At 45.3% G+C, this 23,213-nt stretch overlaps 1 protein-coding gene across 1 annotated transcript; it reads right to left on the bottom strand.

The window, feature by feature from the left end:
- Nucleotides 1–3,026: 3,026 nt before the first annotated feature.
- LOC105704395 (RING finger protein 44) lies at nt 3,027–7,368 on the bottom strand. Its single transcript, XM_023432142.1, has 7 exons — nt 7,284–7,368; nt 7,117–7,202; nt 5,439–6,044; nt 5,150–5,350; nt 4,803–5,086; nt 4,416–4,686; nt 3,027–4,309 (listed from the first exon to the last, which is right to left on the bottom strand). Exons 1-7 carry the CDS (start codon nt 7,360–7,362, stop codon nt 4,235–4,237), a joined length of 1,602 nt encoding a protein of 533 aa, XP_023287910.1. The 5' UTR covers nt 7,363–7,368; the 3' UTR covers nt 3,027–4,234.
- Nucleotides 7,369–23,213: the final 15,845 nt, after the last annotated feature.

Genomic DNA, 23,213 nt, shown 5'->3' with positions numbered 1-23,213 from the left:
CCGAAATTTTGACACATCTAAGAATTGTCCTGACACATTGAAAATTTTGATTTTTTAATAAAATTTTTTAACTATAATCAAATTAGTCGATTCGAATACAACACTTTCTTTTAAGGGTATTAGACCAAACTGCCCGAAACTTTAAACGTCACTCCTGATCATCTAAGAATTGTCCGGACACATACAACATTTGGATTTTGTAAACAAATTTTTTTATTCAGCCCAGACCAGAACCAACATGGCGTCGATCTCTCGTATTTCGATCAATATACAATTATCGAAGGCTCTGATATGAGAATCGAAAGGGTCAGGACAATTTTACATCAATTTAGAACACACTGGTAATCGATAATCTTGCATTTGAACAGGATAAAGGCCAAAAAAAAGTGTTGTATGCACTTCTATGCCAAAACGATGGTAATACGAGGTCTTGGATTGAAAATTTAATTGACCCGCAAATCACAGATGGCGCAGGGGGTCTCTCTGCAGTCAATTAGGGCCCCAAAAAGCACGAATCCAGAGGATTTCTGGAGTTTTTCTTGGATTTCTTTATAATTATTGTACGAAAACGACAGGTGGAGTACGCCATTTCATACAATATCCAATATAATTCGCCACAGCTGTCGATATAAAAACCAACGTCGGCAACGTAGGCATTTAGAAAGATCTTCTTTATCGACGTCGATCAAGTTCCTCGACGCGTTTCACTTCACCTTAACTTAAAAAGAGAGGAAGGAAGAACCAACGTACGGGCGCGACTCGTGAAATAATTCATGTAATTTCCGTTTAATAATGGCGATAATAATAAGTGATTAATATCGATAACGTATCGTGTTTGGCATCGTTATGTTCGCGTCTGTACAGTCCGAGAATGTCGACGGCTTTCCCGGGGAGAAGCAAATTTCTTAATTGCGGTTATAATTATCGACGCAAAAATAAAATGATTAATTATTACCAAGAGGGAGGGATGGGGCCCGAGAACGACGTTAAACAATGGACGAAATTAAATACCCCACCGTAGGGTAAGAAAATAAAATCTAGCATATGCCCCGCATTTAACGGTAAAACGTATCTATCGGTCGCGAGGTTGATAACGAAGAGGTCATACGGTAGTAGATAATAAGTGCAACAACGGAATCACTCGCAATAATAGCACTGACCGATCGATCGATCAAACGATAATGACAACGATACATATGTGCCCATAATTATGAAAGTGGTCTAAGTCAAAATTAAAAAAAAAAATCAGTTTATCAGTTATTTCACGCCATATTATTTCAAACGAAATTAATTCAACGTAATTTCGAAACAAAAAATATATGGCTTAGACCACTTTCATAATTTTGGGCACATATATACTAGTATAGGTAACCGAAATCTAGTAACAAAAAGGGGGGAGAGAAGAGGGGCGGGACTTTTTCCCCAATTTTCCGGATCCTAGGAACTTTCTTCCCACTTTCCGGATTTTCATTCCTTATCAGAGGGATTTCTCCCGCCTGATTTTTTTCTCCGCGTTATCTATGCCCCCCTCCCACCCTTCCAGGGCGTAATCACGTTAGACGCAACGTATGCAAATGAGCTCCAGAAAGTAAACGGGCAACCACCTCTACCCTTAACCTACGTTACTTCCCCTCGAGCCCCTTCACAAATTGACAATTTCTATGAATTAATTATATATAAACGTCTTTGAATTAAAATCATTAACACTAGGTTTACGGGACCCGTCAATTTGACGGAATTCAAACTTCGAAAAGAAATACCGAAAAAACCGTAGCGTTAATTTTAACCATTTTTGTATCGTAAATTAATCATTTCATCCAAAGAATTTGTACACAGAATTATTTTTTCCTAAGCCTTCTAATTATTAAAATCTGCATGTGGTATACCTATCTCTACGAAACCCGTCAAATTGACGGACTAGCTAATTTCATAAACAATCCATATATATTTGCTTCGTTGCAGGGAGTGTAAGGCGAAGATGAGAGTGAAAGTTTGCATTGAAAGTGGAGAGATGGAAGGATCTTCGGATAGGGAAGAGGAAAACTTCTTGAAAGGGTGTCGTGGCAAGAAAAGGATGCGCATTCTTTCTAGTTCCGACTCGGAGGATGAGAGGACGAGCGTTCCAATAATTTCCGTGATAATTTTTAAAAAAGGACTTTTTACTTATTAATCATTTATTTAAACGTAAAGCCTAGGGTTGTTTAATTCGGACTTAATTTGAACGAATCGATTTTTTAAAGAAAATCCGTGTTTTCGTTTGCCCGTCAACTTGACCGGTGCTCGTAGAAACAGGTATATAAAAAACGCCCGTAAACCTAGTGTTAAGGGGACACGAAAGTGGAAAATCCACGACTCCATTTTGATAAAACCGATCGCTTGAAATTTTCTTCCGTGAATATGGAGGACCTGAATCCTTGTTTAATCAGTCCATAAGAATTTTGTCAATTAACCCATTCGAGACGATTTTTTTCGAACGCGGTCCCAGAAGCGAAAATTTTTTTTCATGTTCATTTTTAATAAAAAAAGAATGTTTACTATGGAAATCGCCCAATTCGTAAATGAATAACGTTATAAAAATTGAGTCATTAGGTGCCACTTTCGGGTCGCCTTAAGCTTGCCGGATCGCGGGCTCGACAACGAATGATTTCCAGTCGATATATCATTACTAATATATATAAAAAGTTAACGCAATCAAGTATGAAACAAAGAAAAATGATATGTATCCTTAAGTTCCTAAGGGTCAACAACTGTCTTTTACCATCCCGCCAGAGTTCCTAAAAGAGCTTTTCACCTTCTTCTCCATTTTTCCTTCACCTCCCCTTAATAAAAAAAAAGAAAGAAAAAAAAAACAGCGCAAAATTATCGCGAGTGCTTAAAGAATTTTCTATAATATACGCATCGAATAATTCCCAGGAATGCGAAAGCGAAGGTGAACATTAACAAAGTACAATTAAGTCGCCATCAACGAGTTCTATTTGCCTAAAAAAATCGAGAGAAAATTCGTAAAACCAAAATGGGCGAGGGAATTAATTTTCCTGAAATAGTTTATTGCACCGGTAGATCGTCTACAGAGGTTAAGGGTACTCTCTTTCTTCCTTTTCGTCTATACTTATTTTTATTTCTAGAAAACGCGACCGTTAAAATCCACCGCGGCCATATTGCTTTTCTCTGGCTCGTGGCAGTGAGCCGAGTTCCATTTTTTACTCCCCCGTAAACGTTAAGGGACATTGTTCTCTTACGTATATATGGTTGCTCCTCTCTCTCAAACACGTGGAAATTATGCCCGACATATTCTCTCTTAAACTTCCTCACCCTCCCCGATACTTTGAACCGACAAAGGCACGCAAGAAGAAACTAAAAGCGACAATAAAAAGTAGGGAAGCAAATTTGCAGAATTCACGACACCTACCTCGCTGGAATTTTACACCTAATCTCTCGATCGACGAAACAAGAAAATCCGCAAAATCTACCTACCACGAGAACGAGGGAAAAAAAAGTCATGCCCTCGCGTCCCTTAACCTCAAAATCCCTCAACAAGCCTCTCGCTACAACAAAAAACAAGGGAGAAAAAATGAAGAAAGAAAGAGAAAAGGAAACCTCACATGGCCTGCCTCGTACCCGAGAACATTCCCTCTCCCTCTCTCCGCGTCTAATTATTGCAAAAAACGAAACTTAACGGCTACATTTGGTTAGATGTACAAACAAAGCCCTAAACTCGTTTGTATACACACAACGTATATACTACACGTACGCGTAATTGTATTCAATTATGTACATTTACGTCACCGCGCGAGAACTAACAATAAACGAGGTTTGGGATAAACTTAATGCATTATTGGAAAGTAATAATATATGTATACACCCTCATATATGCATAGATATATGGGTGTACATAAACTCGACATAACGTCCGGCGCAGGCAACGCAGGGATGGGGTTAACATTAAAAGGAAGAAAAGGGGAAAAAAAATGGAAAAGAAACTATCATTAAGCCAAACGCAACCCTCCGAGCCGTGCCCCGAGGTCGAAACATCGGACGTCATCTCCTGGGCGCCTCCAACCTACCCTGGAAGGCTCCTCTCCTGGGTCTGGAGCGACCGCTTCGCCCTGGTGGGAGGACATCCGGGAGGCACCCTTCACCTGCAGGGGTTCGCGCGGACCAGGAGCCCCATAATCGGGACCACCGACCCGGGGGTCTCCCCCGTCGCGACCTGGCGCTAGTGCACCCGCTGGCGTCAGTCGCTCCCGGTGCCGCCGTTGCCGAAGTACTCCCCGGCGTCGCCGCGGCAGATGGGGCACGTCCTGTTTGACTGTAGAGGAATTGATTTAAAGGTACACCGGAGAGTGAAGACCAACCATAGCATCATCTACGAGGAGTCCAAGAGCGAGGGAGAGGCTCAAGGATCCCCAGCTTACTTTGAGCCACTTGTCGATGCACTTGGCGTGGAACTCGTGCGAGCAGGGTAGGACCCGGAGGGACTGGGGTGCCTCGAAGTCGCACATGCAGACGACGCAATTGGTCTGGTCACCCTGGTGGGTCTCGGCGTTGAACTTGTAGCTAGGGAGCTGCTCGACCTCGGCCCTGGTCAGCCCCCTGGGCTTGGCCTCTCCGAGCCTCTCCGCCAGGGACAGGAGAGCCTCGTAATTCTCCGTTTCCGCCGACTCGGGCGAGGAGAGCTCGGTCTGGCTATACGGGGACAAGGGCGGGTTGCTGAACATCGCTCTGTAGTTTGCAAAACGTCGTAGGTTAAACTAGCTGGCCGACCGGGCTGCGCGCGAAGGTCGGAGGGTCTGGGAACTTACAAGAAGTGGAGTAGAAGACCCGGATAAGGGGTCGGGGGCAGGGGCGGGGTGCCCCTCCACCTGCTGGGCCTCTGTCTCCGGACGTCCGGGGTGTGCCGTCGCCGGGGCCGGGGCTGGAGCATCTCCAGCTGGGTGTTGCGCGTCTCCGAGAGGAAGATCGGCGGCGTCGTGGTGACCTGGGTCAGGGCAGGGGGCGAGTACGAGTGCGGCAGGGGCAAGGGCGGGCCCCCCGTCCCCCCGACCCGGTGGTGGTGCGACTCCAGCAGCTCCAGCTCGATCTCCCCCTGGAAGCGGGGTTCGATATAGAATCCTAGTTCCACCCTTACGAGGGTCCCCGGGTATCTCACCTGCTGGGACAGCTGATGATGAGCGGTGTAATGGGTGGAGTGGACGGAGGGTGGATGCGCGTGGTGAAGCGCCGCGACGGGTCCACCCGTGGGGGCCGGGTACCCCCTGGGAGGGGCGCCGACTATGGAGCCGACCAGACCGTGCCCAGGGTGGCCGGGATGGGCGTCCGAATAGTGGTTATAGTGGTGGTGATGGGCTACCTGAGAGAAAAATTCATTCACCTTTCTTCCGGACGATCCGATCGATCCCCTCCCCCGGGAGGCTTTCCCAGGGGGAGGGCTTCCTCACCTGACAGGAATGAGCGAAGGCGTGCGCCCCGGTCGGCGCGTAGATGCCGTGCAGCTGGCAGGGGATCCTGTAGCAAGTGGCCTGGGGGTGCCAGAGGGGCTCGCCCCCGACGGCGACGCCCAACCCGGAGACGCCGACCTGGCCGACCTCCACCACCATGGGGCCGTTCGCGCCCTGGGCGGGATGGTGGTGTCCGGCACCCGGGGAGTGGTGCGGATGCGACTGATGGGCACTGTGGATCCCATGGTGGGAGCCGTGCAGACCGTGCGGATTGTGGTGGGCGTTGTGGGGGTTATGGTGGGAGCTGTGGGGGTTATGGTGGGACCCGTGGACGGTGGGGTGGGCGGCGTGCATGCCGGGGATGAAGGGATAGGACAAGGCGAAGGAGTCGGTGTATCGTTGGTACCGGTTGCGAACCGGGGGACTTCCCCTGGTGGACACGTGGTTCCTGGGGGAGCGTCGCTGAGGAGCGGGGGGAAGTTCCCACGGGGCGGAGGGGGCGTGCAGGGGGGGCGTCGGGGCGGGTGGCGTCGCCTCCCGGACCTCGATGCCCGACACCGTCCCGTTCCTCGATATCCGACGTCGCTTCCTCGACGGCGACTCGCTCTGAAATCGAAACACCAGGTGAAACTCCCGTCCAGGTTACCCCTCCTGAAACCCCCCCTGACCACCCTCAAGGGGGCGAGCACAATTCCGCGTTAATCGGATTTCCCTAAGACGACGGACGCGGGGATTTTATTTCTACCCGGAGACGTTCACCTTCTTTTTTCTTTTTTTATTCTGACAAGGAAGGTACCTGAGGTGTCCCCCTCCGATTTTGTTCATTTTTTAATATGTTATAGAGGACTAAAATCTAAGGGACCCGTGTTTTTTTTTTTTATCGGCGGATAAACACTTTTAGGGGGTGAAATCAGGCTTCAAGGTTGGCCGTGCAAGGGGGTGAGTTGGTGTTTCATATAGAGGCACTCGACCGATTTTCATGAAACAACCGTCAAAATGTAGGGAATGAAGAATTATGAAACGTGCATTTGGAATTTTTCGAAAAAATTCATTTTTAAGGGGTGAGACACCCCTTTGAATACTTCCTTTACCCCTTACGCGAGCAGTAATTGTTCTACCCAAATGAAACTTTTTTTGTATTGTTCTGGTCTATAAATTAACCAAGTTTCATCTGGATAGAGCAATTACTGCTCGCGTAAGGGGTAAAAGAAATATTCAAAGGGGTGGCTCCCCCCATAAAAATGAATTTTTTCGAAAAATTCCAAATGCACGTTTCATAATTCTTCATCCCCTACATCTTGACGGTTGTTTCATGAAAATCGGTCGAGTGCCTCTATATGAAACATCCAACTCACCCCCTTGCACGGCCAACCTTGAAGCCTGATTTCACCCCCTAAAAGTGTTTATCCGCCGATAAAAAAAAAACACGGGTCCCTTAGATTTTAGTCCTCTATAACATATTTAAAAATGAACAAAATCGGAGGTGGACACCTCAGGTACCTCCCTTGTGAGTGGCGTAACCGTCTGCGAATCGCTTTACGTGTTCCCTTCCCTCCAAAGGGATTTATTCTCCGCTTTCGGATTTCATCCTAAAAAAATGTGACTTTGCAACAAGGGGGATACTCCTCTCTCACCCCATAAGGTTCAGGGGTTCGTAGAAAGTTCGAACGACACTTACCTTCCTGCCGTCGTCCTGGCTGGGCTGCCGGTAATACGGCGGCGAGGGTTGTATCTGCACCGGACTCAAAGGCAGCTGACTCGTCGCTGGAACAGAGTTTCCACCTGCGTTTTCATACCCGTAAACCCTCCTCGCGCCTCGAGACAGGTGCACCCTGGGACATTTACCTTGGGAGGTCCTGCGGTACTCCACGTCGACGCCGCTGGCTCCCAGGCCAGGGCTCAGGTTCAGCAAGGGTCCTCGCATGGTGCTCTCCTGTGGGGAAAGAAAGGGGACCTCCGGATAGAGTTTTCATCGCGAGGAGATTTCATTTTTTGTTCATTTTTAAATATGTTATAGAGGACTGAAATCTAAGGGACCCGTGTTTTTTTTTTTTATCGGCGGATAAACACTTTTAGGGGGTGAAATCAGGCTTCAAGGTTGGCCGTGCAAGGGGGTGAGTTGGCTGTTTCATATATAAGCNAAACTGTCCGAAACTTTGACACGTCACTCCTGATCATCTAAGAATTGTCCCGACACATTCAAAATTTGAATTTTTCAAAAGAATTTCTTAAGGTGAAGTAAAACCCCCTTCAAATCGGTCGATTTGAATACAACACTTTTTTTTAAGGGTATTAGACCAAACTGTCCGAAATTTTGACACGTCACTCCCGATCATCTAAGAATTGTCCCGACACATTCAAAATTTGAATTTTTTAACAAAATTTCTTAAGGTGAAATGAAACCCCCCTCACATCGGTCGATTTGAGTACAACACTTTTTTTTAAGGGTATTAGACCAAACTGTCCGAAATTTTGACATCACTTCTGATCGTCTAAGAATTGTCCCGATACATTGAAAATTTGGATTTTTTGAAAAAAATTTTTTAACTCTAATCAAATTAGTCGATTCGAATACAACGCTTTTTTTTTAAGGGTATTAGACCAAACTGTCCGAAACTTTAACACATCACTCCTGGTCATCTAAGAATTGTCCCGACACATTCAAAGTTTAGATTTTTCAAAAGAATTTTTTAACTCAGCCCAGACCAGAACCAACATGGCGTCGAGCTCTCATATTTCGATCAGTATACAATTATCGAAGGCTCTGATATGAGAAACGAAAGGGTCAAGACAATTTTACGACAATTTAGAACACTCTGGTAATTGATAAAATCGAATCGTCCATTTTTTCCAAAGTCCAGAAGCAGCTGGATCGAGAAGGGAGATACGAGGAAAAAGTGAAAAAGTAAAGAATCACCGGTTCATTGAAATGCAGTCGCGGGCGAGAAAGCCGCACTTCCGCGCGAGGCAGCTGGCACCCGCACGTGCGGTACCGCGAGCGGAGAGCGACGGCATTTACCTCGTCGAGCACGAGAAATCGTACCTCAAGCGATCACCTTTTCGAAGTTCCGAAAGACTCAAGAAACGTAAAATAAACATATCGCTACTACATTATAAACTAAAAGAATTGAGCCTACGGTTATCCCGCATTCGGTGAATAACGCGCATACCCGCGTCGATGTGACTACAGGATCGTTAAGGTGAAGTGAAACACGTCGAGGAACTTGATCGACGTCGATATAGATTTTTCTAAATGCCTACGTTTTTATATCGACAGCTATATCGAATTATATTGGGTATTGTACCAAAGGGCATACTCCACCTGTCGTTTTCGTACAATAATTATAAAGAAATCGATGTGAAACTCCAGAAGTCCTCTGAATTCATGCTTTCTAGGGCCCTAATTGACCCCCTGCGCCATCTGTGATTTACAGGTGAATTAAATTTTCACTCCGAGACCTGGTATTCCCATCGTTTTAGCATAGAAGCGCATACAACACTTTTTTTGCCTCTATCCCGTTCAAATGCGAGTTTATCGATTACCAGAGTGTTATAAATTGTCGTAAAATTCTCCTGACCCTTTCGATTCTCATATCAGAGCCTTCGATAATTGTATACTGATCGAAATATCAGAGCTCGACGCCATTTTGTTTCTGGTCTGGGCTGAGATAAAAAATTTTTTTCAGAAAATCCAAATTTTTAATGTGCCAAGACAATTCTTAGATGATCAGGAGTGATGTGTCAAAGTTTCGGACAGTTTGGTCTAATACCCTTAAAAAAATGTGTTGTATTCGAATCGACTGATTTGAAGGGGGTTTCACTTTACCTTAAAAATAATATCGGGGAAAATTGGAAGAATATACGACATGCAAACGCATCCGCCCTCTCCGGCGTCTCGGGAGCTTATGCGGAGTCTCGGGGTACGCGCCTCGGGGCGCGCGTTCCCCCCTCTCCCCCCTCACTCGGCGCGCCTTCCCCCACTCGCCCGTCACTCGGCGCGCCTTCCCCCACTCTACCCTCACTCGGCGCGCCTTCCCCCACTCTACCCTCACTCGGCGCGCCTTCCCCCACTCCCCCTCACTCCGCGCGCCTTCCCCCACTCTCCCTCACTCGGCGCGCCGCGGCCGACGTCGATACGCCAGACCGCGGGCGGCGGCGGAAGAGGGAGGATCGTCTTCCCGTGTGCGTGCACGCGCGAGTCATGCGCGGACGGGAAACGCACGTACACGCGGACGCACGTGCGCGCCCGGTAAACAAGGGAATTAATCCGGCGCACCGGCCACGCAACTGCGAAGCAAGGCGTCGGGACGGGGCGTATCGACGTAGAACACGGGACGCGCGCACACGTGGAGGTGACGCGAGGGCCCTACTTAGAAACGGCGTAAAAAAAAACAAAAAAATGTTTATCGAGCCAGGGAAATATTTTCTTACCTCGAGGAGTTAATTATTCTATCAAATGTACACTTTTCTCTCGGGGGACGTTCATGCAAATCGGCTCGCGTTGCGCACTTGGACGACAGTTGCAAAACCGCCTCCCAGATGTATATCTCCGCCACCCACGATTTCTCGACTTCTCGATTTCTCGAAGGTAGGGGGGGGGGGCGCGACCGCTTTTCCTGTCCGCATTTTTCTTTTTCGGGCCCTTTCTCGCCACCTACGGACCCCGGCCCGAAGTTTCGACACGTGCTATGAGAAAAGCGAGAGATTTAAGGTGAAGTGAAACCCCCTTCAAATCAGCCGATTCTAATTCAACACTTTTTTTTAAGGGTATTAGACCAAACCGTCCGAAACTTTGACACATTACTTTTAATCATCTAAGAAATGTCCTGACACATTCAAAATTTGAATTTTTCAAAAGAATTTCTTAAGGTGAAGTGAAACCCCCTTCAAATCAGCCGATTCGAACACAATTTTTTTTAAGGGTATTAGACCAAACTGTCCGAAATTTTGACATCACTTCTGATCGTCTAAGAATTGTCCTGATACATTGAAAATTTGGATTTTTTGAAAAAAATTTTTTAACTGTAATCAAATTAGTCGATTCGAATACAACACTTTTTTTTAAGGGTATTAGACCAAATCGTCCGAAACTTTGACACATCACTTTTGATCATCTAAGAAATGTCCTGACACATTCAAAATTTGAATTTTTTAACTCAACCAAGACCAGAACCAAAATGGCGTCGAGCTTTCATATTTCGATCGATATACAATTATCGAAGGCTCTGATATGAGAATCGAAAGGGTCGGGACAATTTTACGACAATTTAGAACACCCTGGTAATCGATAAACTCGCATTTGAACGGGATAAGGGCTAAAAAGTGTTGTATACGCTTCTATGCCAAAACGATGGGAATACGAGGTCTCGGAGTGAAAATTTAATTGACCTGGAAATCACAGATGGCGCAGGGGGTCAATTAGGGCCCTAGAAAGCAAGAATTGTGGCACATATGTGCCCATAATTATGAAAGTGGTCTAAGTCATATATTTTTTCTTTCGAAATTACATTGAATTAATTTCCTTTGAAATAATATGGCGTGAAATAACTGATAAACTCATTTTCTTTTTTAATTTTCACTTAGACCACCTTCATAATTATGGGCACAAATTTAGAAAATTTCTCAGGGAGGCTCTCTCTCGATCGAGGCAGAAGTGACCGGCGACGAGAGCGTCACTCTTGATAGGCTATCGGCGTCGCGTCGCCCCCCCTCGGTTAGCGTCGATTAGGAGCGTCCAATGGCGACCCGTCTGAAAATTAAACAGCTGGACGAGCCGAGGGGAAATCCAGCGGGAAGACGCCGTTAAGGTGAAGTGAAACACGTCGAGGAACTTGATCGACGTCGATAAAGAAGATTTTTCTAAATGCCTACGTTGACGACGTTGGTTTTTATATCGACAGCTATATCGAATTATATTGGGTATTGTACCAAATGGCGTACTCCACCTGTCGTTTTCCTACAGTAATTATAAAGAAATCCAAGGAAAGCTCCAGAAATCCTCTGGATTCGTGCTTTTTGGGGCCCTAATTGACTGCAGAGGGACCCCCTGCGCCATCTGTGATTTCCAGGTCAATTAAATCTACACTCCGAGACCTCGTATTCCCATCGTTTTAGCATAGAAGCGCATACAACACTTTTTTTTCCCTTATCCCGTTCAAATGCGAGTTTATCGCTTACCAGAGTGTTCTAAATTGTCGTAAAATTCTCCTGACCCTTTCGATTCTCATATCAGAGCCTTCGATAATTGTATACTGATCGAAATACCAGAGCTCGACGCCATTTTGGTTCTGGTCTGGGCTGTTAAAAAATTCTTTAAAAAAATCCAAATTTTCAATGTGTCAGGACAATTCTTATATGTGTCAAAGTTCCGGACAGTTTGGTCTAATACCCTTAAAAAAAAGTGTTGTATTTCAATCGACTAATTTGATTACAGTTAAAAAATTTTTTCCAAAAATCCAAATTTTGAATGTGTCAGGACAATTCTCATATGCGTCAAAGTTTCGGACAGTTTGGTCTAATACCCTTAAAAAAAAAAGTGTTGTATTTCAATCGACTAATTTGATTACAGTTAAAAAATTTTTTCCAAAAATCCAAATTTTGAATGTGTCAGGACAATTCTCATATGCGTCAAAGTTTCGGACAGTTTGGTCTAATACCCTTAAAAAAAAAAGTGTTGTATTCGAATCGACTGATTTGAAGGGGGTTTTCACTTCACCTTAAAAATATATCCCCGAGCCCTGCCCACCGGACGTAGATTCCGGCAAGTATTCTTCGCGCCTTCGTACGGGATAAATAAATAAATGATTAACGATAAACTCCAGAGCTCTCTCTCTTCTCTCTCCAGGGTCCAATCTGGATAAGTACCCGTTATGGTAGCGAGGCGGAGGCGGAGGCGGAGGCGGCTGCGGCCCTTGTCGATAAGGAAACTCCTTGTACTGTTGGCTAAGCTGGGGATGCTGGGGATGCTGGGGATGCTGAGGGTGCCATCGGTTGTGGGGGGGTCCGGCCCCCCCCCTGGGCCCCGAGGCGCCCGACGCCCCCGCGCCGGCCCGGAAGCGGCCCTGCACCCCCGGGCCCCTCTGCTGGTGACTCCCGGGGCCGTTCATCCCCTTTGACCCCTCCTCCCAACCTGGCTGGACATTTTCCAATTTTAGCGACCCTTCGCCTCTCCCTCTCTCTCTCCGACTCTCTACGACGCTCCTGGTATTGGGATGAGTATTAACACTAGGTTTAAGGGCGTTTTTTATATATACCTGTTTTTCTACGAGCACCCGTCAAATTGACGTAATAGCTGATTTCATAAACAATTGTCTAAAGAAATTAATCATTTCATCCAAGGTTCGATTTTTAATCGATTTTTTAAGACTAGGTTTAAGGGCGTTTTTTATATATACCTGTTTTTCTACGAGCACCCGTCAAATTGACGTAATAGCTAATTTCATAAACAATTGTCTAAAGAAATTAATCATTTCATCCAAGGTTCGATTTTTAATCGATTTTTTAAGACTAGGTTTAAGGGCGTTTTTTATATATACCTGTTTTTCTACGAGCACCCGTCAAATTGACGTAATAGCTAATTTCATAAACAATTGTCGAAACAAAGTTGATAAGTTTGGTTGATAAAGCATTGATAAAGATACTCTCTCTCTCTCTATCTCTCTATCTCTATCTCTCTCCCTCTTCGGGAATTTAAATATTATTGAAAAAGCGTTCGGGAATAGGTTAGAAATTATCTCGCCCTCCACCTGGACGTTGTCCGGGACTTTTGCGATGTACTTGGGGATCGATGGTCAAATTGAATTTCTTCCAGGTTGGAAAATGGAACCGGACAGTCAAAAACGGGACAAAGCAAGGCCCTAATAAATAGAGGCATAAAGGCGGGAGAATTCCTTGCCGGGAAACCAAGATGGCGGCCGTTAACTTTTCGACCTCCAACGAGGGGGGAAAATAATCGGAAGGGGATGAAAAGGGGTCGAGGAAGAAGTGAAAGAAGTGGAAATTCGAAGGAAGAAACGAAAGAAGTGGAAATTCGAAGGACGAAAAGAAAGAAGTGGAAATTCGAAAGAGGAACCTCGAGGAGACTGTAAGAATCTAATACAGGCACAAAGGCGGGAGAATTCCTTGCCGGGAAACCAAGATGGCGGCCGTCAACTTTTCGACCTCCAACGAGGGGGGGAAACAAATCGGAAGGGGATGAAAAGGGGTAGAGGAAGAAACGAAAGAAGTGGAAATTCGAAGGACGAACCTCGAGGAGACTGTAAGAATCGATTTATGCCCCCCTAAATGACTTTTCGAGGTCCCACGGCCCAAGGACCCCCGACCGAGGTCGAATTTCAAGGCTTGCCCTCGGCAGGGCCCAAGGGACCCGAAAATGGTCAAACCCGACCGGATAAACGGCAAAGGGAAATTCATTGTTCGCACCAAGCGCCCCCGAGGTCGTGCCCGTTAGAATTAACATTTGTTAAAATCCTGCCACGGGACCGGGACACTTTATGCCCGCGATATAAAATCCCCACCATAAAATGGGTAAGCTGAAATTCCAGGCGACGTTTAAGGTGAAGTGAAACCCCCTTCAAATCAGTCGATTCGAATACACTTTTTTTTAAGGGTATTAGACCAAACTGTCCGAAACTTTGACACATCTAAGAATTGTCCTGACACATTGAAAATTTGCATTTTCTAACAATATTTTTTAACTCAGCCCAGACCAGAACCAAAATGGCGTCGAGCATTGATATTTCGATCGATATACAATTATCGAAGGCTCTGATATGAGAATAGAAAGGGTCAGGACAATTTTACGACAATTTAGAACACTCTGGTAATCGATAAACTCACATTTGAACGGGATAAAGGCAAAAAAGTGTTGTACGCGCTTCTATGCCAAAACGATGGTAATACGAGGTCTCGGAGTGAAAATTTAATTGACCTGGAAATCACAGATGGCGCAGGGGGTCCCTCTGCAGTCAATTAGGGCCCCAGAAGGCATGAATCCAGAGGATTTCTGGAGTTTTACTTCGATTTCTTTATAATTATTGTACGAAAACGACAGGTGGAATATGCCATTTGGTACAATACCCAATATAATTCGACCCAGCTGTCAATATAAAAACGAACGTCGGCAACGTAGGCATTTAGAAAAATCTTCTTTATCGACGTCGATCAAGTTCCTCGACGTGTTTCACTTCACCTTAAACCGATAAGTAAGGTTCGCGGAGATAGATACCGGAAGATGTCCCGTGGCGCGCCCCAGGTCGGGAGAGACCCGTATTCCTAACCTAATTTCCGCCTTTCGCCGCGAGGCCGCGACGCGCCGATAAACAACCAGTCGCGCGGAACCTAGCCTCGAAATGCTCCATTTTTTGAACGCACGAATGCCCCATTTTTCGCACGAAATCCATTTTTCCTAACTCTCGATATAAATCGAGGATTTCACGGGTTATCATCGAATCGCGGGTACAGCGGCGCGGCCAAAAATCCGGAAAAAGATGCTTAAGGTGAAGTGAAACACGTCGAGGAACTCGATCGACGTCGATAAAGAAGATTTTTCTAAATGCCTAAGTTGCCGACGAAGGGTGTTTCACTTCACCTTAATCCTTTCATCGGAGATGTCGAGATGACCCTGCTCTGGCTCGCGGCCACGTGGGAAGAGAGGTTAGAATCGCCGCCACGTGCGGGTCCCCTCTCCGGAGAAAGATTACCTTATCCAGGACGCGGAATCGACGACGCGTCGCGGACACGTGACGCGCGTTTAAAAGGACCACCGCGACGCTTGTTGCTGCGGAATTAAAAAAAAAAATCATCGAACCAAAGAGAGACATTTTTTTTTAACGGCCTGAAAGAAGTACTTTAATCATTTTTGGCGTTCCTTCCCCTCAAATTTGAGCTTTTTCCCCGTCGAGATGGAACTTCCGTGGAAGAATGTCAAGAGGAAAACCGAGCGACGCGATTTTCCTCCTGCACATTTCTGCGGAAATATAAATTTTTCCGCGATTCGGACGCGTCTCTCGAGAGGCGGAATTCGGGCCCGAAATGTCGGACGCGTCTCTCGAAAGGCGGAATTCGGGTCCGAAATATTGGACGCGTCTCTCTCGAGGTGCGGAATTCGGGCCCGAAATATCGGACGCGTCTTTCTCGAGATGCGGAATTCGGGTCCGAAAAATCGAACGCGTCTCTCTCGAGGTGCGGAATTCGGGCCCGAAAAATTGGACGCGTCTCTCTCGAGATGCGGAATTCGGGCCCGAAAAATTGGACGTGTCTCTCAAGAGGTGCGGAATTCGGGTCCGAAATATCGGGAGAGTCTCTCTCGAGGTGCGGAATTCGGGCCCGAAAAATCGGACGCGTCTCTCTCGAGATGCGGAATTCGGGTCCGAAATATTGGACGCGTCTCTTTCTCGAGGCGGAATTCGGGTCCGAAAAATCGGATGCGTCTCTCTCTCTCGAGGCGGAATTCGGGCCCGAAAAATCGGACCCGTCTCTCTCTCGAGGCAGAATTCGGGTCCGAAAAATCGGACTCGTTTCTCTCGAGATGCGGAATTCGGGCCCGAAAAATCGAACTAGTCTCTCTCGAGATGCGGAATTCGGGCCCGAAAAATCGAACTAGTCTCTCTCGAGGTGCGGAATTCGGGCCCAAAAAATCCGTCGAGTCTCTCTCTGGGCCCGTTGGTTTCTCTCGCGAGTCCCGGTCGCGCTCGACGGGCCTCGAGAGGAGAAACTCGTTTACCTTTAAACTCGGCGCGGCAGCGTAGGAAAAGCAAAAGCCAAGAGAGTCGGCGCACCGCGCCGCGTGGTTTTCGGTCCCCGAGCATATATCCCGGTTTCCCTCCATCTCTCGAACGCCTAAAAACTCCTAAATTTCGATTCCCACCCGGACCTCCGTCCCGGAGAGACTTCGGCGCGTCCACGAGGACCCGGATGCGCCCTCTTGGAGTTTCTGAGCGGCTTCCATTTTGACCGTTCGCGAACGAGGTGGGTCGAAAGGCAGGACTATAACTGGGTTCCTCAACTTCGGACGGGTCGAGGGAGAGAGGACGCTAGACGTCGCACCGGGTAAAGCGTCCATTCGGGCCCCCTTCCTCCCCCTCCTTGCCCTCGGGTGGTCCCGACGCCCGAGGCAAGAAACGGGCGACTCTTATCATTCTTATCATTTTCTCTTAACCCCTTAAGGTGAAGTGAAACACGTCGAGGAACTTGATCGACGTCGATAAAGAAGATTTTTCTAAATGCCTACGTTGCCGTCGTTGGTTTTTATATCGACAGCTGGGTCGAATTATATTGGGTATTGTATCAAATGGCGTACTCCACCTGTCGTTTTCGTACAATAATTATAAAGAAATCCAAGTGAAACTCCAGAAATCCTCTGGATACATGATTATTGGGGTACTAGTTTACTGCAGAAGGACTCCCTGCGCCATCTGTGATTTCCAGGTCAATTAAATTTTCACTCCGAGACCTCGTATTACCTTCGTTTTGGCATAGAAGAGTATACAACACTTTTTTGCCCTTATCCCGTTCAAATGTGAGTTTATCGATTATCAGAGTGTTCTAAATTGTCGTAAAATTGTCCTGACCCTTTCGATTCTCATATCAGAGCCTTCGATGATTGTATATCAATCGAAATATGAGAGCTCGACGTCATTTTGGTTCTATCTGGGCTAAGTTAAAAAATTATTTCTAAAAATGGAAATTTTGAATGTGTCAGGACAATTCTTAGATATGTCAAAGTTTCGGACAGTTTGATCTAATACCCTTAAAAAAAAAGTGTTGTATTCAAATCGACTGATTTGAAGGGGTTTTCACTTCACCTTAACTCGAAGAAAGAAAAAAAATGGGGAAATCGTGAAACCCGTCGCAGGATTGAAACGCTTAGAAATCGGCATATGGACGTCCATTTTCGTCGTTGGGATCTTCTGCCCAAAAGAGATGCTTTTATAGATATATATACAATATTCGGGAGGGGCCTCGCCCGGGTCGCCCGGGCCTGGCCGAATAAAGGCCCCGGGCCGAGAAGAATGCCCGAGGAAACGGCCCTCGGGGAGGAGAGGAGCGAAGGTCTCGAGAGAGGCCCTCGACGAATTCTCGTCGACCGCGGGGCCCGATATAGGCTGGGCCCCTTAACGGGTCCCTTTCTACGTACCTTCCCATTTATAAACCTACGTATATAGACGGAAACGACGTCTATCCAGGGCCTTACAAAATTGCTGAACAAGGTATGTCCACCGTTGTCCCCGAAAATTTATCCAAAAAGTGCATTGACGTCATCTCCGCGGTGCACGGTTTACCCGCAACGAGGAAAAATGGATAAATCTTCTATAATGTTCATCGCGTTCTCGAATTAATTCATATGAAGCGGGTGAAATTGCGAGCGTTGATTATTGGGCACTTTTGAAACGAAAAAAAAAAAATAGTACGGAGCGTTGGGAGGAATTTTTTCTACGTACCTTCCCATTTATAAACCTACGTATATAGACGGAAACGACGTCTATCCAGGGCCTTACAAAATTGCTGGACAAGGTATGTCCACCGTTGTCTCCGAAAATGCATCCAAAAAGTGCATCGACGTCATCTCCGCGGTGCACGGTTTACCCGCAACGAGGAAAAATGGATAAATCTTCTATAATGTTCATCGCGTTCTCGAATTAATTCATATGAAGCGGGTGAAATTGCGAGCGTTGATTATTGGGCACTTTTGAAACGAAAAAAAAAAAATAGTACGGAGCGTTGGGAGGAACTTTTTCTACGTGCCTCCCCGTCTATGAACCTATGCGACGTCTTCCCAGGGCCTTACAAAATTGCTGGACGAGGTATGGTCTGGACTGAGTTAAAAAACTTTTTTTGAAAAATCCAAATTTTCAATGTGTCAGGACAATTCTTAGATGTGTCAAAGTTTCAGACAGTTTGGTCTAATATCCTTAAAAAAAAAAGTGTTGTATTCGAATCGACTAATTTGATTACAGTTAAAAAATGTTTTCAAAAAATCCAAATTTTGAATGTGTCAGGACAACTCTTAGATGATCAGGAGTGACGTGTCAAAGTTTCGGACAGTTTGGTCTAATATCCTTAAAAAAAAAGTGTTGTATTCGAATCGACTAATTTGATTACAGTTAAAAAATTTTCTCAAAAAATCCAAATTTTGAATGTGTCAGGACAATTCTTAGATGATCAGGAGTGACGTGTCGAAGATTCGGACAGTTTGATCTAATACCCTTAAAGAAAAAGTGTTGTATTCGAATCGACTGATTTGAAAGGGGTTTCACTTCACCGTAAGAAATTCTTTCGAAAAATTCAAATTTTGAATGTGTAAGGACAACTCTTAGATGTGTCAAAGTTTCGGACAGTTTGGTCTAATACCCTTAAAAAAAAAAAGTGTTGTATTAGAATCGACTGATTTCAAGGGTTTCACTTCACCTTAAAAAATTCTTTTGAAAAATTCAAATTTTGAATGTGTCAGGACAACTCTTAGATGTGTCAAAGTTTCAGACAGTTTGGTCTAATACCCTTAAAGAAAAAGTGTCGTATTCGAATCGACTGATCTGAAGGATGTTTCACTTCACCTTAAGAAATTCTTTGAAACATTCAAATTTTGAATGTGTCAGGACAATTCTTAGATGATCAGGAGTGACGTGTCAAAGTTTCGGACAGCTTTGTTTAATACCCTTAAAAAAAAGTGTTGTATTCGAATCGACTAATTTGATTACAGTTAAAAATTGTTTCAAAAAATCCAAATTTTGAGTGTGTCAGGACAACTCTTAGATGATCAGGAGTGATATGTCAAAGTTTCGGACAGTTTGGTCTAATACCCTTAAAAAAAAAGTGTTGTATTCGAAACGACTGATTTGATTAGTTAAAAAATTTTTTCAAAAAATCCAAATTTTGAATGTGTCAGGACAACTCTTAGATGTGTCAAAGTTTCGGACAGTTTGGTCTAATACCCTTAAAGAAAAAGTGTCGTATTAGAATCGACTGATCTGAAGGATGTTTCACTTCACCTTAAGGCAGACTCGGGTCTACCTTTCGCCCGCAATAAAAACCACCGACCTCGCGAGCCGATATAGAAAGAAAAATATTATTGAAGAATTTCCAACGAAAAGCGAGGATACGATCCTCGACAATTGTGGCCATTTCCCGGGGAGGGAAACCTCGCCCCCGCGGGTCATAGAAAAAGGGGAGAGAAGAATGGGAAGACGTCGGGCCCGTCCATGGCGATGCCCTTCTCGAAAGGCCCAGGTGGAGGCCTTCCCGGCCACCACCTGCCCTCTCTACCTTCGGCCTTCTTATGGGGTATACCTGTATGGGTGGCACCTCCCCCCTGATTCCCACCTTTCGCGCACCCTCCTGCGCCAGACGGTCCGTTGCCTTAAGAGTCCGTTCGAGTGGAACGAAAAAAAAAATAATAATATACGTTGGAACTTTACCCAAATTCTTTTTTTCAACATTTAGACCAGACCCGAAAATTTGTGGATTTTCCGTATAATTTAGATTTTTCTGCCAGTACCGTTCAAAAAAATAAAAAAATAAATACGTAGTTACGTAGTTACACTTTTTTAGGGGTCTCGCGTAGACAAGGCATCCCAAATGTATAAACAACTTTGGGGAATATCGATAACGCCAAATATATATATTTTTTTTTTCAACATTTAAACCCGACCCGCCCGGCGAAGAACGCAAAATTTGTGGGATTTCCCGTATATTTTGGATTTTTCTGCCTGCACAATTAAAAAAAAAATAAATAAATAAATAAATACGTTGTTACACTTTTTTAGGGGTCTCGTGTAGACAAGGCATCCCAAATGTATAACTTCGGGGAATATCGATAACGCTTAAGGGTAACGGATCGAGCAACCGACGAGCGTCCATTCTCCTGTACAAAATTGTGGGAACGACGAAGAAAAAAGAAGATATGTGATAACGGATATCTCGTGACGGCCCCTTTAAGGTGAAGTGAAACCCCCTTCAAATCAGTCGATTCGAATGCAACACTTTTTTTTAACGGTATTAGACCAAACTGTCCGAAACTTTGACACATCTAAGAATTGTCCTGACACATTCAAAATTTGGATTTTTTGAAAAAAAATGTTTAACTGTAATCAAATTAGTCGATTCGAATACAACACTTTTTTTTTAACGGTATTAGACCAAACTGTCCGAAACTTTGACACATCCTGATCATCTAAGAATTGTCCTGACACATTCAAAAATTGGATTTTTTGAAAAAAAAAAAATGTTTAACTGTAATCAAATTAGTCGATTCGAATACAACACTTTTTTTTAAGGGTATTAGACCAAACTGTCCGAAACTTTGTCACTCCTGATCATCTAAGAATTGTCCTGACACATTCAAAATTTGGATTCTGCCAAAAAATCTCTTAACTCAGTCCAGACCAGAACCAAAATGGCGTCGATCTCTCATATTTCGATCAATATACAATTATGGAAGGCTCTGATATGGGAACCAAAACGGCGTCTAGCTACAATATCCAATATAATTCGACCCAGCCGTCAATATAAAAAAATCAACGTCGGCAACGTAGGCCTGTAGAAAAATCTTCTTTATCGACGTCGATCAAGTGCCTCGACGTGTTTTTTCCCTTCACCTTAATCGTACCGAGAGGCCCACGTGTAGGGGTGGGGAATTTCGGTGATCCTCGGATTCGAATAAGCGCAATAATAATTCGAATCGCGAACGAAGAATAACGTAAGGCGCAAGGGTGGGGCGGTCCCTTTAAACGAATCCAGAGAGACCACGTGGTCGAGACGTGGGGAATATTCCAAGGCGAAGTGGGTTTAAATTTTCCACGTCGTTCTCGCGGACTTCTAGGAATGAAAAGGTAAGGTAAAGAAGCCTAAGGATAACCGAAAGGAGGATCCAGGGCGAAAAGTCGTTGACAAGCGTCGAAGCTCGGTAGAACCCGCGACTCGCGGCTGCGGGGAAAACGCGCGGTTGTTATTATTAGACTCCCCGTTTGCCTGTTTCAATTTCCAGGCGGAAACCCGATATACAACGTTGGAGAGGCATGCGCACGGAAGGTCATATCGCGCTTTAAAGGCGATACCGAGGGATGGTCCTTTCCGAAATTCCCACGATACGAAACGAGAGAAAAAATAAAAGAGGAAAGAGATTTTTACCGATTAAATTCGCCAATGCGGCCTCTGGGTATTTCTCTGAGTCCAGCCGAAAAGAGGGAGAGAGACCGAAACAAATATATGTGCCCATAATTCTGAAAGTGGTCTAAGTCAAAATTGAAAAAAAAAAAAAAATGAGTTTATCAGTTATTTCACGCCATATTTCAAACTAAATTAATTCAATGTAATTTCGAAAGAAAAAATATATGACTTAGACCACTTTCATAATTATGGGCTCATATGTGCCCATAATTATGAAAGTGGTCTAAGTCAAAATTGAAAAAAAATGAGTATCAGTTATTTCACGCCATATTTCAAACTAAATTAATTCAATGTGATTTCGAAACAAAAAATATATGACTTGGACCACTTTCATAATTATGGGCTCATATGTACCCATATTTATGAAAGTGGTCTAAGTCAAAATTGAAAAAAAAATGAGTATCAGTTATTTCACGCCATATTTCAAACTAAATTAATTCAATGTAATTTCGAAACAAAAAATATATGACTTGGACCACTTTCATAATTATGGGCACATATGAACCCATAATTATGAAGGTGATCTAAGTCAAAATTGAAAAAAATAATGAGTTTATCAGTTATTTCAAACTAAATTAATTCAATGTAATATCGAAAGAAAAAATATATGACTTGGACCACTTTCATAACCATGGGCACATATATAGTTCCCTGAATCGTGTACAATAGCAAGAAACAATTGTAGAAATTAAAGAAAGAACAATCCGCGCCTCATCCCCTGGAATAATCCAAGCCTAGACCATAAAGTGTTGCCAAGAATCAGACAATGTTCCAAGACCCCATAAAATATTCCAGATAGAGATTAACGTTAAGCGAAATAGCGGTTAACATTCCCTCATACTCGGTGTGTAAATCGCCTGGACTAATCCGTCCAGGGAGCCTAAATCCGCATCCAGGGGGCATTAACGAGGGCCCGGTAAATCCCCGGAGAAAACCGTCGCTGTAATCGGGTTGGAGAACCCGCCGAAGGGTATCGACCGAAAGCGCGATCCCGCAGGGCGCGACGGGTCTCGTCTCTCCTCTCTCTCTCTCGTCTTCGAAGATCCTCGGCGTGAGTCAGGGGGGCACGCAAACGGTACGAGCTACATAACCTCCCCGGTGCCAAGAACCGGCCCGCTCGACCGCCGGTATCGACTGAGCCCGCCTCGCCGAGTAGAGGGGCCACGGGCGCCCGCATATACGCGAGGCCGCGCGTGAAAATGCGAAAAAAGTCGTCGAGACCGACTACGCCCGACTCTGCCCGAGGATGCCCGAAGTAGTCGCGACCGCCGTAACCGCTAAACGAATTACTCGCAGAGACCTAACGTCGACATCGAGTAAGTCTCGATATATCTCGACGGGATATACAGTCCTAAGCCTACCGTATGGGATAGCACTCTCGTGTGGCCGTCATGGTTAGGATTCGACTCCCTGGTGGTATAGGAGCCCACGGTCGCTGGAACTCTCCGTAGGTGCGCACGTACGGGGGCGCGCGCGCGCCCACGGGGTCTCGTTCGCACACACACGCGCGCCGCGAAGCGTGCAAGGACGACGGCAAGGACACGACCGCACCCGACAGCGGCGCGCGACGGACTGAGGGAAGCTCGGCTCGCGCGCCGCGAGGGGGCGGGG

The sequence above is a fragment of the Orussus abietinus genome, unplaced genomic scaffold (assembly GCF_000612105.2).
Source record: "Orussus abietinus isolate OABI.00-Male unplaced genomic scaffold, Oabi_2.0 scaffold118, whole genome shotgun sequence".
Lineage (NCBI taxonomy): Eukaryota > Metazoa > Arthropoda > Insecta > Hymenoptera > Orussidae > Orussus > Orussus abietinus.
This window is presented reverse-complemented; position numbering and strand designations above follow the sequence as displayed.

Coding starts and splice junctions, on each gene's coding strand:
- LOC105704395 (XM_023432142.1), bottom strand. CDS start 7,362: ATGCGAGGACCCTTGCTGAACCTGAGCCCTGGCCTGGGAGCCAGCGGC. Junction 4,687..4,802: donor GGTCTTCTACTCCACTTCTT/GTAAGTTCCCAG, acceptor GTCCCCGTATAG/CCAGACCGAGCTCTCCTCGC. Junction 4,310..4,415: donor GCATCGACAAGTGGCTCAAA/GTAAGCTGGGGA, acceptor ATTCCTCTACAG/TCAAACAGGACGTGCCCCAT.